Genomic DNA, 15,483 nt, shown 5'->3' with positions numbered 1-15,483 from the left:
CCTTGAGTTCAATTTGTACTACTTTATTTAGTGGACCTTGGAATATTATTTTTTGATATAAAAAGCTGAAAATATAATGACTAATACTATTTAACAACAACTCAATCTTCTTTACATCTATTCTTGCTGCTTCAACTTGTGTTCTGATTTTTATCTTGCATCTTAAGTAATTACTATTTAATTATAACTGCTATGTGCTAGATATAACTATATTTATATAAAATATGTCACTTTAACATATCTTCTTATTTCTTTATTTTTCACCTTTTATTATCAGAAAACCCTACAATGTTACACGAAAAACTTGAAGAATATAACAGTGCCTTTGAAAAAATCATGGAAGAGCTTGAAGAGCCTGAAATGCCAAAAGATCCAAAAAGTTCTGCCCCGTCAACAACAGACAAAACCCCCAAAAAAAGTAGAGGGCAATATCAAAAGCCTACGGATAAAAATATAAAAAAGCTTCTTTCACTGCAAAAACACCTTAAAATAATTGAATTCCACTTACCTGGAATTATCGATAATAGTAGCCAAAAAATTACAACCCAGGTCATTTCCTGTGTTTAGCAGCGAGAATATATTTAAAGACATACTAGGGGAGCGGTGCTCTCCCCCCCCCCCCCTTTGGGGGGTCCCCCCCCTCCCCCCTCCCTTCGGGGGGCCCCAGAGCCTACCGGAAGTTAATATAAAACCCTTCCCTATTGGCAGTCTAAGTACCGTATAGCACAATTAATAGGAACATTTTATTTGAGTGAATTATATGAAAAGAAAAGATATGTATAGATGTTTTATTATTCAAAAAAAAATTGGTTAGATGAGTTTATAATGTATGTTATATATAATTTTTTACTAAATGTCAAAGACTTCCTTAAATACAACATTGTCTGTAAATACAGTATTTGCCGTTTCGTTGGAATTTGCTGGTGTATCAAGCATTATCTCGATTGTAGAAGGTTTTCTGACCCGGGATAGAGCAACATACAGCTGGCCATGGGAGAATACTGGGGCAGGGAGATATAATCCAACACTCTCAAGAGTTTGACCTTGTGACTTGTTTATTGTCATTGCGAATGCAAGACGAACTGGAAATTGGAACCGCTGGAATTCAATTTCACTATTTGATCCAGATGGATTAAGCTTTATTCTTGGAATAAGAGATACTTGCCCAGCATTTGATCCAGTCACAATTGTTGCTCTGATGACAGATGTTCCAAAAGAGTTGCAAATCAGGCGTGTACCATTACAGAGACCGTTTTTTGGGTCAAGATTGCGAAGAAGCATGATAGGACATCCTTTTTTTAAGGACAGTGAGTGAGGTGGTAGGGATCCAGGATCAATGGTATTTAGTAGCTCAACTGGATATGTCAACTGACCATCTTCATCAATTCCCTGGTCGACGCTCTTAAACTCTCGTGCCTCTCCAGGAAACTGGCTCAGAAGAATATCATTGAGTTTCTTGACATTTTTATTCTTAGGAGTAAGCAAAGCACGGCCCATGAGGAAATGATGGTTGGCTGCATTAGAGGAGAGATCATGGAAAACTGCTTTGGCCAGATCAGCAGGATTACATCCAGAAAGTAACATATGGGGCGGAATTGGGATGGTGTCATCACTGCCTGTTGTGTGGGCAGAACCACTACCAACTTGCAAGAGAAATGCTCCAAATTCCCTAAGCTCTAATGTTTCTTGTTCATTATTTGCTTGGGCAATTCGCATGTTTGTTGTAAGCCGCAAGGTTTTTACATTTCTCCATGCAGATGCTTTCTTGATACATTGGCTTACAACCTGAGCTCTTGTTGCCTTGGGTATAACAGGAAGGACCTGCCAAAAATCGCCTCCAAAGACAAACAACTTCTCTCCAAATGGAACGTTTTCAAGCAATGGATCGACAGTCTTCATTATATCTTGCATGGATCTGCTTACAGTATTAAAAACATCTTTACTAATCATAGAAGCTTCGTCCCAGATAACCAATTCCGTTCTTCTAATAAGTTGTGCCGTTTGCGAGTTTGCGTTGATGGAGCATAAGGAGTTAAGATCAACTTGCACTGGAATCTTAAACCTGGAATGTGCTGTACGCCCACCGTCTAGCAGCAATGCAGCAATTCCACTTGTTGCTACTGCAAGAGCAATTTTTCCTTGTTGGCAAGTTTTTTGAAGCAAGGCATTAAAGACAAATGTCTTTCCCGTCCCACCTGGACCATCGACAAAGTACAATCTTGAGGCTCCCACGTTTTCTTCAATTGCACTTAATACTGTTGTATAGACACGTCTTTGTGAATTATTGAATGTCAATGTATCTGGATCTGGCAAAAGCTGGGCTTGATCACATAAATCTTCTTGTTCTTGTATGATGGCTTGAACATCTTGCCCATTTGGGCTAAAGTGCTGGATGTCAGGCATTGGTGGAAGAACAAATCCAGTGAACAACATGAGAGACATAGAGTTGGCAGATAGATGACTTTCGATATCCCATAAACATCTGTCAAACATATCTTGTGTGGGGGCTAACGCAGGAATTCCACTACTTTCTCTTGCCAAATGAAGATAATCTTCAATCATAGAATCGCGATGAGCAAGCCACAAAGAGAAAGGATCTGATACTGCACAGAAAATCAAAAGAATAGCAAAGAGTCTTCGTAAAGAAAATGGGATCTGATGAGCTGCTGCCTCTTCCATACAGTTACTCCACTCATCATCATTCAAAAGTAATCCCAGAGCACGACATGCAGCTTGGTTTGTTTCATACACACATCCTTCTACTGTACGTATGTCTTCAAAGCTTTTGGCCCCTTTAACATTATGCAGCAGTAATCGTAACGAATATTTTTCAATATCTCTTGGAGACACTGTGTAAACTCTGCCAATCGTTCCTTTATCAAACCTCTTACATGCTGTCCATTTTCGTTCTTTTGTATTCCATACATAAAGAGAAGGAAAGTCGACGTAAAGAAGTTTTTCAGATGATGGGTGTGTAGCATTATAGTCGAAATATCCCATTAAAGTAGTGTTTTTTCTGGAATTTGCAACATCCTCTGGGTTAGAAGATGGATTATAATATACGGGTTGGGCATTTTCCAGATGGATTGAAAGTCGTTGATGGCTGGGATACTCTTGATGAAGCTTGAAAGAAAATATTCTCCAGCATGCTTCAGAAGCGGAGACATACCGAGCATCAAGAAACTCATCACTGCAAAAGACAACCGATTTAAGTAGCTTAATTTTTGGTTAAATCCTCCAAAAATCGGTGGTTTATGTTCAATTATAGTTCGGTATTTGTTACAAAAATTGGTTCATTTAGTTAACCAAATGATGAGATTATAGATACTAAAATCAATAGATAAATTGAGAGTTATAATTCCCCCTTTTCTTGAAATGTTATAATTGTCTGTAATTCTGGTTATATATTCACCCATAACTTCAAACCGTACCTAAACCCTACTTGTTATGGAATTGGCTTTGAACTCTCTACCTCTTAAAAAATTTTATTTGCTTTAATTACATGATATTATTGGATAGACCTCACTAAAATCGACCTAGAATCAGTCTGAAATCTGACAGGAACCAGCATTCAAATGAATGATTGTAAAAAAAAACTTAAATAGATCTTGTTGACATCATCAAGAGATGACGCATTTGAAATAGAATCTCATGGAAAAAATGGTTTTTATTGATTTTTGAATGGTTGGAAAATATATTTAGCTATTTAATATGGACCACTAATACTTCTTTAAAAGTGTGTATCCGAATAGTACGACTTGTATACATGTTATACTTTCATTTATTGGATGGCTTGAATACATTGGATGACCTAACTTATACTATACTTCCCTACCATATCGGTTTCATGTATTCAGCGCGTTTTTTGGTTTTACACTTCTTTAACTGAAAATGAAATCCTTGGTATTTTCTTGGAGAATACGTTTGTTTGGAACTACATTAGCTTAGAGCAAAAAAAGATACAGAAGTATTAATACAGGTTTCTTTATGAAATAAAATGAAATAACATACTTACTAGATCATTTATGGGGGTTCATAACAAATCTTGCGATAGAATAAAAATCCGTTTGATTGATATTTTCTTTTAAATAAAAAGCAAGAAATAAAATAAACAACTTTATTAATATGTACGCTTTGATTGTAAAGACACTTGAATTACTTACATATTATAGACACGCATTTGCAAAAGGGAGCAAACCAGTATGACTTGAAAAAAAGGTGTGACATATTTATCTGAGAAGAAGAATTGATAAGTTACATTATTTAAGTTGAGTTATATATATATTACCTTTTCATAGACTGAAAATACCAGAAAGTATATAGTGTCAAGAGCAAAACATCTTTTATTACAAAATGGGTAGAAGTCCTATCATTTTAAAAATAAAAGATATTTAGTCAGCAAGGTGTTTCATTTTGGTTAGGAGATTGTTTATTACCTGTACTGTTTTGAATGCTTGTTGAGTGTATTGTTTATCTAATATATATTAAGATGATTCTAAAAGCCAAAAGTATTAATAAAAGTTGAAATCTTAAGAGTAAGCTTACCAAGACATATAAAAAGAGACAAAACGAGAAGAGCAGGTTAAAGAAAGAGAAAATAAAAAAGAGGGGCGCGGTTATTCTATTAAATACGAATTCGGGGTTTTTTTTTAAAAATAAATAAATCAAAAAATAATTTTTGTCTGTAACTTAGAATTGAAAGAAAACGCAGTTGTACTATGTCAGCAGCTAATACATATGAAAAACAGAGTATAGTATAAAATCATATTATTCAAATACTAATACATAATATAAGAATAAAACATGGATTGAAAATTAAATTAAAGAAACACATAAAATACTCACAACAAGAGTGGAAACATTCAAAGCTGTTCTTGTTACGTAATAGATCATGGTATTCTCTGAGAAAGAATAAAACTTAAAGCCCAAATTAAACATAATATAAATAGACCCTTTGGATTTAAAAAAAACAAGCTATTCTTATTATTCACAATGTCAAGAAATCTCAATAACAATTCAGTTAACAATGCTTTTGGTGAAGAACCTTCTGTGGGAAGGTAGATTAAAACCAGGCAGTCTTCAATTTTCTTATATTAATTTTATTTTCGTTTTTTATAAAAATCAAAAAAAAAGCCCACCAAGAAATACCAATGATATAAGGACGATAATGTTGCAACACTCACAGGGAACAGTGAGCAATCAAAGACCACTAGCACCAAAGAGAGCTCGGTTGAATCTTGAAGGTGATTCGTCAGGTAGAACTCGTAACATCCATGATGTGTATGAGAAACTTGATACCATGAATGGTGTCTTAAACACTGTTTTGAAAAACACATCTTCTGAGAAAGCTGAAGCCACTGCTAGTAATGCAGTTGAGCAAGACATGTCGCCTGGACGTCAACCAACATTGGATGTAAGTAATCATAATATGTTTTTATGTAAATAGAATTTAATATACATTTATATTATAGCAATTGTTGCGCGATTATTTGAGTGAAGAGAAATTGTATGACCAATACAATACCAATGAAAATAAAAACAGTGAGGGAAACAGACTCGTTCTGAAGTCTGTTACCAATTACCTTCGTCGTCAAGAAGAGGGGGAAAAGGTGGACTTGCCAACTCTTCGAACTAAGATTGTGCGGCACATTGGCAACAGAAAGTTGCAAGAAAAAAAAACAGGAGAAAAGAAGCAGGAAGAGAATCGATGGGCCTGTCTTCGTCAGCGACGTGTAAAGGTAAAAAACACATGCACATAATATACTAGATGTGATATTAAATTAGAAATATTATATATTTATATATAGTCGTGTGAAAGAAGACAATCTACCTTGAAAGCCAATCGGGCACACTTTGTGAACAGCTTTGGAGAAAATGTTGACAGTATTCTCCATGCTGATTACATGTCAGACCTTGAGAGTGATGACGAAAGAGAAGAAGAGGAACAGGATTCGTCCTCAGAAAAGAGTTTTTTTTTGGAGATTCCGCCCAAGCTGGAAAAGTGAAGAGGTATAGTACAAAAAACTATTTTTTTGGATGGTGTGTAATAATACTTACATTGACATATAGGGAGATAGGTTCGTTGATGAACTTGATGTGGATTATGAGGCAGCTCATGATAAGAAAAATAATACCTGTCCATTCGAGCATAAATTTAAAGGAATAAGAGATAAGCAGCTTAGTAAGACCAAGGCAAACAAGCTGCCATCATAGTCAAAGAAACAATAAGACAATAAATCAAACATTTTCTAATAAATTGATAAAAGTGCAAAGTGGTATTTTATTAATATTATTTAAGCTTCTATTTTTTGGGGTAAAGGGATTACTAAACGTTTAAATTCACTAGTTATAGTAAACCTATATTTAGCAATTGCGATTGGTGAATATAAACGATGTACTGGAATAATACATTCATAATTAAATACAGAAGAAGGTTCATTCCAGAGCTCAATGCCTTTATTTAACATTGGCTGGTAACACTCCCCGAAGAATAACTAGAGTATCACTCAACAAACACAAAAGTATGGGTGATGACAGTTTCGTTGATGGTTATCAAATGTTGAAATAAATACAGTATATGGCCAGAAAACGCTGCTTTATCTTCACTGTTATTCTCAAGATAATAGGCGCGGAAATAAGATCCAGAAGAGTATTCCTGTCCAAGAAGAGATATCCGTTTTATTTTCTCAATTCGGTTATTGACAAAAATCTGGTTAGACTCGCAGTTTGAATAATGGCCAAAAATATCGTGACTGCCATACGCGTGTCTGTAAAACTCCAGTAAACATTCATAATGTCCCTTGCACATTGTAATCCTTTGGTCGAGTTTAATCGGAAACACTGAAGGGGGCAATGGCTCACAACCCAAAGCAGAATGATGAGGGTTTAACGAATATTCAACAAAGTCAGACAGAGAAAAGGTACTGGCAGTAGAAGATGGATGCAATGCTGCTAATTGATCTTGACTATTTGAAATGCGATGCAGAAAGTCAATTGCGAACTGGGGAAGATGGTTGACAAAAGATTGTATGAAGCTGCCAATGTATGTTCTCTCTAAAAATCTCTTCATCATTGTTGATTCGAAGCCGCCTTTTTGATTTGTTTCGATATTCTTCAACAAACCATTGTATCTCTCGAAACTGTATAACCAGAAAGCATAAATTGGCCCAAAGTCATGAACACACTCGCCAAGATGAAGATGTAGATGCATATTCGGTGTCACAGCCGATTTTCCATACAGTGTCTGAAATCTTGTACAAAACAATTGGAGTTTACTGTGGGCTTCGTCTATTTCTTTGTCATTAATCGAAGGTTTTGTGAGTAAGCGGCATGCATCAACAAACAAAATCCAATTTTCGAGATTCTTGGCTGGGAGCACATGCTTCAGAACAAATGGAGAGTATATGATGCACCACGACTTCCACTCGTCAGCTTTCATGAATGAAAACCCATTGGCAATCTTCTTTGTTATACGCGCATATCCACAAGGTACAACAATACCATTGGCAAGCTCTTGGATAGTTAACTGATTCTTTTCATTGATGTAGTTACACTCGCACCATATCTGAATCATTCGCTTTGCAGTTCCAAGATAGAGGTTATGCATCGGGTCTATAACTGTAAAGCGGACTGGGTCAAAGTAAGATAATCGATGAAGGTCTGACCACCGAGTGCCATTTTCTTTTTCTAGGTATGTTCGCTCAGTATTGTTCAATGCATTTGCCCAGCTGACAGTGTGTTCCAGATTCATTGTCTTCGTGCGTCTCACCCAAATGCTATACTTGAATCCAGAGTAGTCAAGCTTGCTGGTCTTCTTTATAGTTGTGAATTGTCGTTGACATTTGTGACAGGCGCATGTGCTCATGTGGCCAGTAAATCCAGAGGTTTTGCGAGTGGCAGGGATATCACAGGCAACACACATTAATGCAGCACAAACAACAATCTTTCTATTTTGTGAGTCTGTCATTTCTACACCAATGTACATCTCCAACAATTCGTCAACGAGTGGCTTCAAGTAATGATTCATGCTGTCAGTGCTTGCTTCCTTCGGCCCAGGCATCATACCAACAAGAATGACATTTTCAGACTTAAGGCGTTCACTCCGTGGGAGATTGTTGATAGAGAGATATATCGCACCACTGGAATGTGTTCATCCATCAAATGGCTGAAACCAATCGATATTCAGAGTCAACATTAAAGATCGGCTATCATCAACAAACCATCTGCCATTGATGTCTTTAATATCACTCCAAACTGCACCATCGAAAATGTCAAGTTTGGTGTTTTCAATTATTTGACGATTTCTCCACAAATTGATTTTGGACACGAAATCTGGCTTGGAGAATTTTTGTTGCAAGGCGTACTTCAGAGAGTTGAATGGATATACCATTGCTGGAAGAGAACGATTTCCGGTTGACACTTTAAAGAGATTGTTGTTGCAAATGGCGGATTGAGAGAATTTCTTAAATGTACAGACTCTTTGACTTGTTTCCAGAGGATAAATCGAATGACATTGTGAGCATGCAATGTATACTGTCATTCCGTCTGTTTCCATGTTAAATCCTGTCTTATGCTTCAAGCTATTGATTGTCAGTGGAAGGGCGCCAGACATATCACAGAGAGACAGTAGAGTATTACAAAATTCAATGAGAATCGATCCACCGCTTTCCACCAAAAAGATCAAGTGAAATATGACAATGAATACTGCAACAAAGCGGATATACAAGGGCATGTTATCAAAAGACGAAGGACGAACTATGAAGACAAAGGTTAAGTTAGTTTAAATTAATATATTGATTAATTTTCTATACCTTATTAATTCATACCTGATTCTACTATCAAGGTCCCACTGGTCTCATCAAAGTTTTCTTCTTGTTCAAAATCAAAACTGGTATCACCTTCTTTAATCTCATTACCATCAACCACAAATGCTCCTGTAATTGTATCTTTGGCAGTAAAGATGGACTCTTCTTGAGACAAAGGTAAGTCAACTTGAAAGGAATAATTGTTGTAAAGATGTAGAAATAAAAATATAATTACAATTATAATCATATAAAAAATAAAAAATAAAAAATAAAAAAAATATATATCAGTTTCAATTATTATTTTGTTCATTTATTTTATTTTATTTTCTTACCTTCTTGATCAAATTCAATGTTTTGTTCTTCATTTTCGTCTTCATATTCGCCTTTGCCTTCGTTCTTGTAATCATAATCATTGTCATTGTCACTGTCAATACTATCTACTTCCATGTCATCAAAATGTTCTTCAGGAACATCTATTTTATGAATTAATTTACATTAATTTTACATGTACAGCTCGAATTATTCTTGTTATTTACCCATTGCATCGTCTTTGGCAACAGGCACTATATGTTTCTCATAGTGTCATTGTGCATTTTGTCTTTTCTGTTTCTTTCCACAGCTATCCAACTTTGTACAGTCTGGACATTTGCAGATAACATAACTGTCTTTCTTTTGATTATTGGACATGTCGGTTGTTTTAAATTATAAAAAAAATTATATAGATTTTAAGAGATCTTGATCAAGGTATTTATATACCAAAAAAAAATTATAAATATATAAAATACTGCTTCATGCCATGACTATAGTATGCCAAGTAATTCTTTGATACATCTACTGCACGTATCATCATAATTATACTCATATATCGTTAAGTCATTAATCAAGTCAAATACTGTGTACATTACTAAAAGTGTACGCAATTTTTTTTAAAAGTCTTTTTTTAGAATTATAATATTTGATATGACGATGATTCGACCATGACGAAAAATAATCCAAAAATGAAACATTCGCCTCTCACAACATGTGAAATAAAAAAATCTGATATTTTAGTTTCATATATCAAAGGGAAAAATCACACAAAAATATTGCCACAGTAAAAATGAAATCACAACCTTTTGTCTCGTTCCCTTGAAATATATTGATTAAATATGTTCTTATATTCACATTTATAATACATAAAAAATATTTAAATGATTTATTTTGAAATAGAAAAAGTGAAACGTTAAGAATATATATAATTTTTATTAAATATTATATTAACTTTTGTATAAGTGTTTTTTCAGTGTAATTTAGAATTATATCAAAGAAGTGTATAATATAAAAAAAAACCCAATTTTGTAATTTTATGGCCAAAAAAATGACGGTAGTGTGATTTTACAGCTAAAAAAGAGCGATCTGAAATCACAACAGAAAAAAATAGAAATTATTTGAAAAAATTAAAAATCAAAAATTGTAGTAAAATTTTTGCAGGTTTTCAGGAACTAAAATCAGCAGTCTTTTGCAGTGATGCATATAACCATTGCTGGTGACTTTAATGTTGATTTCACAAAAGAATCAATCAAGAAAACAATGTTACTTCAATTTATTAATAACAAAAATATGACTACTATGCTCCCTAACGCTATTCAATCAACAACAAGCCAGAATACTCTTATTGACAACATCTTTTCAACTATGTCAGTGCTGGATTCAGGAAGATACATATCTTTGACCAGTTACTATTCTTCTTTGTGGGCAAAATTTATGTAAATTATGCTAATTTTTTTATACTATTCTTTATGCTTTTATTTTTTACTTATTTCGTAATTATATTTATATGCCTACTTCTCTATGTTTTCTGTTCTCTATGCTTCATGTTTTTTTATACAAATAAAACCAAAATAAAGTGACACAAGAAAAAAGAGAAAACCAAGTATATCAAAATATAAAACACCTTACTTGATATAGACATCGGTCTAAGCCGAGATGGTTTTACTATGAATCATTTCAAAATTAGGACAGAAGAATAATTTTTATAACTATCCAGAACACTATATATTACTATTAAAAACTTAAAAAACAAATATGTTAAAATAAATTAGAATTAACTCAGTCAGAGAAAGTCAGTGCTTGGCTGAAAGGGTAAAAAGGAAATAGAGAACTTTTGAAGAAAATAAAAGATAATGTCTGTTCACAATAATGTTGGTAATATTTATACTATTTTATGAAATACTATAATATCTTAGCTTCTGTATAAAGTTCTTTTTACTGTAGTATCTTGCTGAGTAGTGCTCCTCCTTTGCTCACTTTTGCTCACTCAATGCCTGTAATTAAAGTAGTTACTTCTGATTGAAAAGCATTGGAAATGAATCCTAATTCTAATTCATTACTCATAGTTGCTGACTTAGGGCTCACAACAATATAACTTAGATCTTATTTTTAAGTTTATTAAAATATAAATATATATATTTGTATCTCTTTGAACTGTATGCTTATTTTTATGTGTTTAGAATAAGTAATGAAATTAGAGCACATAGAAAAATACAAAAGCAACAAAAAACGTTTGGTGCAACATTAAATAATTGACAATTCTAATCATTTTATAAATTTAATTACAAATATTAGATGTGAAATTGAGTAAAAGGGGCAGTTTAGTAAATCTAAAACATTTAAGTATTTATTTATATATACTAACAAAATATGTTTGGTGCATACGGACGCATACACAATACAATTTGTTTTTGTAAACATATTGTGCACACTTTGCGCACATATGGACGCACACATAAATCGAAATTACTTTTGTGTTGTGTTTATTTTATTTCGGATGAAGTGATGATATATATTGTATTGAACCAATGTATTAATACACTCTCCCAAAAGATTGTTTGGACTTCGGGGAATAAGTTTCCCATACCAAAACGCATGTCATGTATTTAACATGGAACTACTTGTCAGTGGGTATAACTAAGAGCTTGAAACTTAGAATATAAGAATATACTATAGGTGCTTTTGGAGTGCATTATTGATATAGAATTGCATATTGATATAGATACTAATCACTTTATATATGATAGTGTTAATTACCAAACATAGGTGATCTTCATATAATTTTTAATTGGTGTTATAATCAATACTATACTACTGATCTATTTTCTTTGAAAGGATAATGAATCAAAGCTTTTTTATTTGCTTTTACTATTATACATATAAATATTTATTACTCTGAACAATGTTCTTAACAAGCTCAAACCATTCATATAAACATTTGTCTAACGAAAAGATGGAAGTAGTTAAACTTCTTGTTAAGTAATCTGCTGAAAGTCATAAGCAATTTATATAAAAAAAGTAACTGATGGTAAGGAATATAATGTTAAAGAATCCAAAGACGTTAAATCCAAAGGCGTTAGATATGAAAATGCTAAATAAATCAAGATTATATTATCTCTTAAGCAAAATATTGACAATGAAGAAGATAAATATATAATGACATTTTTTCCAGCTATCAATAAGTTTCACATGAACAAGATCTTAAAATCAATGAGGTTAATCAACCAAGATATTTTCTTTTTGATCTACATTGGAGGTGTATCTATGATTCAAGAATGACCTCTAACTCATAGACATGCAGATCAAGAAACATATTGCTGGTGGACAATTGATTGCCTCAACTTGATGGATGAAAAGACTGGAGAGCATAGCTTCACGGCTCATTATCACATCATCAAATCAACATTTGAGATACTTGTGAACGCCCTCAGAAATACTGCAGCATATGCAAGGTCTGATCGTGAGCAAGATAATGTCTGCAGTGTTTCCAGCAGGTAGCTGTTGTTTTGTAGAGATTTGCCAATACTCATTTTGGTTACCAAGTTGCTAAAGCAATACTTGATGTTAGTCATGGGTCTTATAGCAAGTTTACAATATGTTTTAGCAATACCATAGGAAAAGACATGCTCAGCAAGACTATTGTATAGTCATCTATGATTGAGAAGCAAAGGGAAATTGCTAATGGCTTTGCTTCTCACACAAGTAATACAGATCTTAATCATTTGAAGGATGTTGTTGGAGCCATTGATGACAAGCTTATACAAATTCAAAAGCCAAGCATAGATGGTGATTGATACTTTGATCATAAGTATAATACATGTATGAGTCTGATAGCTATATGCGATCATGAAAAGAAATTTTTGTGTATTTCTGTTGGTGTGCCAGATAATACATGTATTTAATTTGATCATATAATATAATACTTATCTTCTAACTTGATCTCTTCAGGAAGCTTTTGTGATGCTAGAGTCTTTAAACTAGGTCAGGTATATGAGGACATGGTCATCCGAGATGAAGAAAGAATATAGTGTCTTGGTGAGACTTATATTATTGGAGGTATATAAAGTTTAATATTAAATGGTCTCCACATTAATTTCATATTATTATATCTCATTGCATATGTTTAATGTTTATTTACAGATTCTGCATATTCTCTTCTTCTTTAGCTCATGACTCTGTTTTCTAGCAGAGGCACTACCCTTCTACAAGCAACACAAGGAAGAAGAGAAAGGAGAGTAACAAGAGCAACACGAGTAGCAAGACCAGAAAGAGTAATCACAGAAACGAGAGAAGTGATAGCAGCTTGTAAGAAGTATAATAAAATGAAATATTCTACGAGACAAAAAATTGAAAATACCTTTTCTCTCCTGATATCTTGATGGATGTTTATGTATAAGCATTTATATCTAATCAATACAAAGAATATGATAATAGTTATCACGTCTTGTTGTATTCTACACAATCTGTATATTGATAATGGAGACTATATTACTGCAAACCCAAAGGATGATGCAGATATTTATAGATTCCTAGATATCTATGTAAATGATGAGATATCTTTATCAGTTGGGCCACTGAATGATACTGATGTTTCCCAACATTTTATTTCGAACGACTTTCCCACTGAATTAAGCCTCAATAATTGTTTGAGGCAGCTGAAAGAGCATGGAAAAATAAAAAGAAATGAAGTTATGTACAGCTTGTAAAGTACATACTTTCCAAAATATTGTTTGCCTTATTTTCAGTTTTCTAGTATAAATTGATGAAAATATATAATATTTATTTTAAGCATTACCATCGGCATTGCACTGGGTACAGCTTCTTTTCTCATTTTGCTAAACAGCAATTGACAAGAGATGTGTCATGCATTGTTGCTCCAAAAGAAATGCATTCTCTCATCTGTTTCTTTTTCTTTATCAGCCGCTCTTTCTGCAGCTTCTCTCTCCTTTCTCATCTCATCTCTCTGCTTCCTCATCTTATTTCTCTCCATATGTTCTTTCTCTCTCTGCTCTTCTCTATTGCTTCTTTCCATCTGCACTTTAAGCATTTTAAACTCTGTTTCACTTCTTCTCTAGGTCATCTTGACTCTTCTCTTCTTTTCAGCCTGTTTGTTGCAGGTACCAAGGAAGGTCTCAGTAAACTTGTGTATTGATACTCTTGAATCTTCCATGACCTTGTCATAATTTGAGCTTATGAGCTCCAAGATAGTATCATACCAATCAATACCAGATGTTTGAGTCTGTCAAGTTGACACAGAAAAGGCCACAGGGTCTGGGCTTCTTGCAACATGGCTTTTATCAACTACTAAACCTTCATTAATGATTTCCAGAGGCTGTGATGTTGCAAGGTATTCTCTAGTTATTCTTCTGCTTGAAGAGATGCTAGTGACTGTGACTGCTTGGGTGATTGTGCCACTTGAAAGAAAGTTTGAAACGAAGTATACAACATTGTTCAAAGTGATCTCTCGCATTTTCTCATACTAAAGTGATGGACAGAACCTATGGTCACAACCAGTTTGGAGATATGTCCTATCAGCTTCTTTTTTAAAAGCCTTTTTCATTGCTTTGAACTTGTTATTGCACTTGTTGGAGTCCACATTCGCTTTAAAAGAAGCTAGCAGGCTGCTAAAGTTGTTACCATTCTTGAAAGTCTCCAAGAAGGACATCCGAATATGGCTAACTTTTCTCTTGCATCCATTTGCATATCAGACCTCATCGTAGACATCAGTGCCCAAGGCAACTTTTAAAAGCAATGCTGTAGTATCTTCATCCCAGCTGATTTTGGTTGATGAAGCAGAGGAATCTTGTACACTGTCAGTATCCTCCAATGCTTGGACTTCCTCAGAGTTTTCCACTTCATCTATATCTTCTACATTCTCATTGTCTTCTTCTTTGCCATTTCTAATCGGTTCATTGTCTGAGACAGTCAGGTCCCCATTTGTCTCAATGATGCTTTCAATATGGGTGGACTAAGAAGGATATCTACCACGCATTCCAGGTTGAGTGGTGTTGATGGAAACAAATAGACGATTGGTATTTGGCATTTTTTAAAATAAATAGAAATATAAAAGGAACAAGGGAATGAATAATAGAAAAAAGTAGTAAAATAAAACAATTCTCATACAAAGTGCCAATAGTAACTGATGTTTATTACCATATATAGGTATTAGAAAGATTTAGCCCTCATCTTTAGCAGGGGTTAAATATACGGACTTTAAAATGAAATAACCTTTTTTGGATTTTGTAAATCACTATATATGATGTTTAGTGTCTATATCAATAAACCATCTCAAGAGCATCTTATAAGAAATAACAGGCTTTAAACCCCAAATCTGCAACTTTCTTTTAGATCAATAATATGTCACATATTA

The 15,483-nt window shown here is 33.8% G+C and overlaps 5 protein-coding genes across 5 annotated transcripts; 3 read left to right on the top strand and 2 right to left on the bottom strand.

Moving 5' to 3' along the window:
* Positions 1–288: 288 nt before the first annotated feature.
* PHYBLDRAFT_165409 (hypothetical protein) lies at positions 289–1,042 on the top strand (the record flags this gene model as incomplete). The annotated part of the gene is made up of 2 exons (XM_018435233.1): positions 289–549; positions 863–1,042. 2 exons carry the CDS (start codon positions 289–291, stop codon positions 1,040–1,042), a joined length of 441 nt encoding a protein of 146 aa, XP_018294951.1.
* Positions 1,043–4,992: 3,950 nt separating this feature from the next.
* PHYBLDRAFT_62907 (hypothetical protein) lies at positions 4,993–6,406 on the top strand (the record flags this gene model as incomplete). Its single annotated transcript, XM_018441033.1, has 7 exons — positions 4,993–5,057; positions 5,134–5,413; positions 5,472–5,738; positions 5,808–6,001; positions 6,078–6,181; positions 6,267–6,313; positions 6,368–6,406. 7 exons carry the CDS (start codon positions 4,993–4,995, stop codon positions 6,404–6,406), a joined length of 996 nt encoding a protein of 331 aa, XP_018294950.1.
* A 96-nt stretch (positions 6,407–6,502) lies between these two features.
* Positions 6,503–9,491, bottom strand: PHYBLDRAFT_165407 (hypothetical protein; the record flags this gene model as incomplete). The annotated part of the gene is made up of 5 exons (XM_018435232.1): positions 6,503–7,727; positions 8,364–8,754; positions 8,826–8,990; positions 9,137–9,277; positions 9,440–9,491. 5 exons carry the CDS (start codon positions 9,489–9,491, stop codon positions 6,503–6,505), a joined length of 1,974 nt encoding a protein of 657 aa, XP_018294949.1.
* Positions 9,492–12,269: 2,778 nt separating this feature from the next.
* Positions 12,270–13,819, top strand: PHYBLDRAFT_165406 (hypothetical protein; the record flags this gene model as incomplete). The annotated part of the gene is made up of 6 exons (XM_018435231.1): positions 12,270–12,328; positions 12,407–12,607; positions 12,817–12,899; positions 13,062–13,099; positions 13,280–13,418; positions 13,548–13,819. 6 exons carry the CDS (start codon positions 12,270–12,272, stop codon positions 13,817–13,819), a joined length of 792 nt encoding a protein of 263 aa, XP_018294948.1.
* Positions 13,820–14,355: 536 nt separating this feature from the next.
* Positions 14,356–15,156, bottom strand: PHYBLDRAFT_142413 (hypothetical protein; the record flags this gene model as incomplete). Its single annotated transcript, XM_018430808.1, has 4 exons — positions 14,356–14,527; positions 14,594–14,763; positions 14,824–15,029; positions 15,099–15,156. The coding sequence occupies 4 exons, from the start codon at positions 15,154–15,156 to the stop codon at positions 14,356–14,358; spliced, it is 606 nt and encodes a 201-aa protein (XP_018294947.1).
* Positions 15,157–15,483: the final 327 nt, after the last annotated feature.

This window comes from Phycomyces blakesleeanus, assembly GCF_001638985.1.
Source record: "Phycomyces blakesleeanus NRRL 1555(-) unplaced genomic scaffold PHYBLscaffold_5, whole genome shotgun sequence".
Lineage (NCBI taxonomy): Eukaryota > Fungi > Mucoromycota > Mucoromycetes > Mucorales > Phycomycetaceae > Phycomyces > Phycomyces blakesleeanus.
This window is presented reverse-complemented; position numbering and strand designations above follow the sequence as displayed.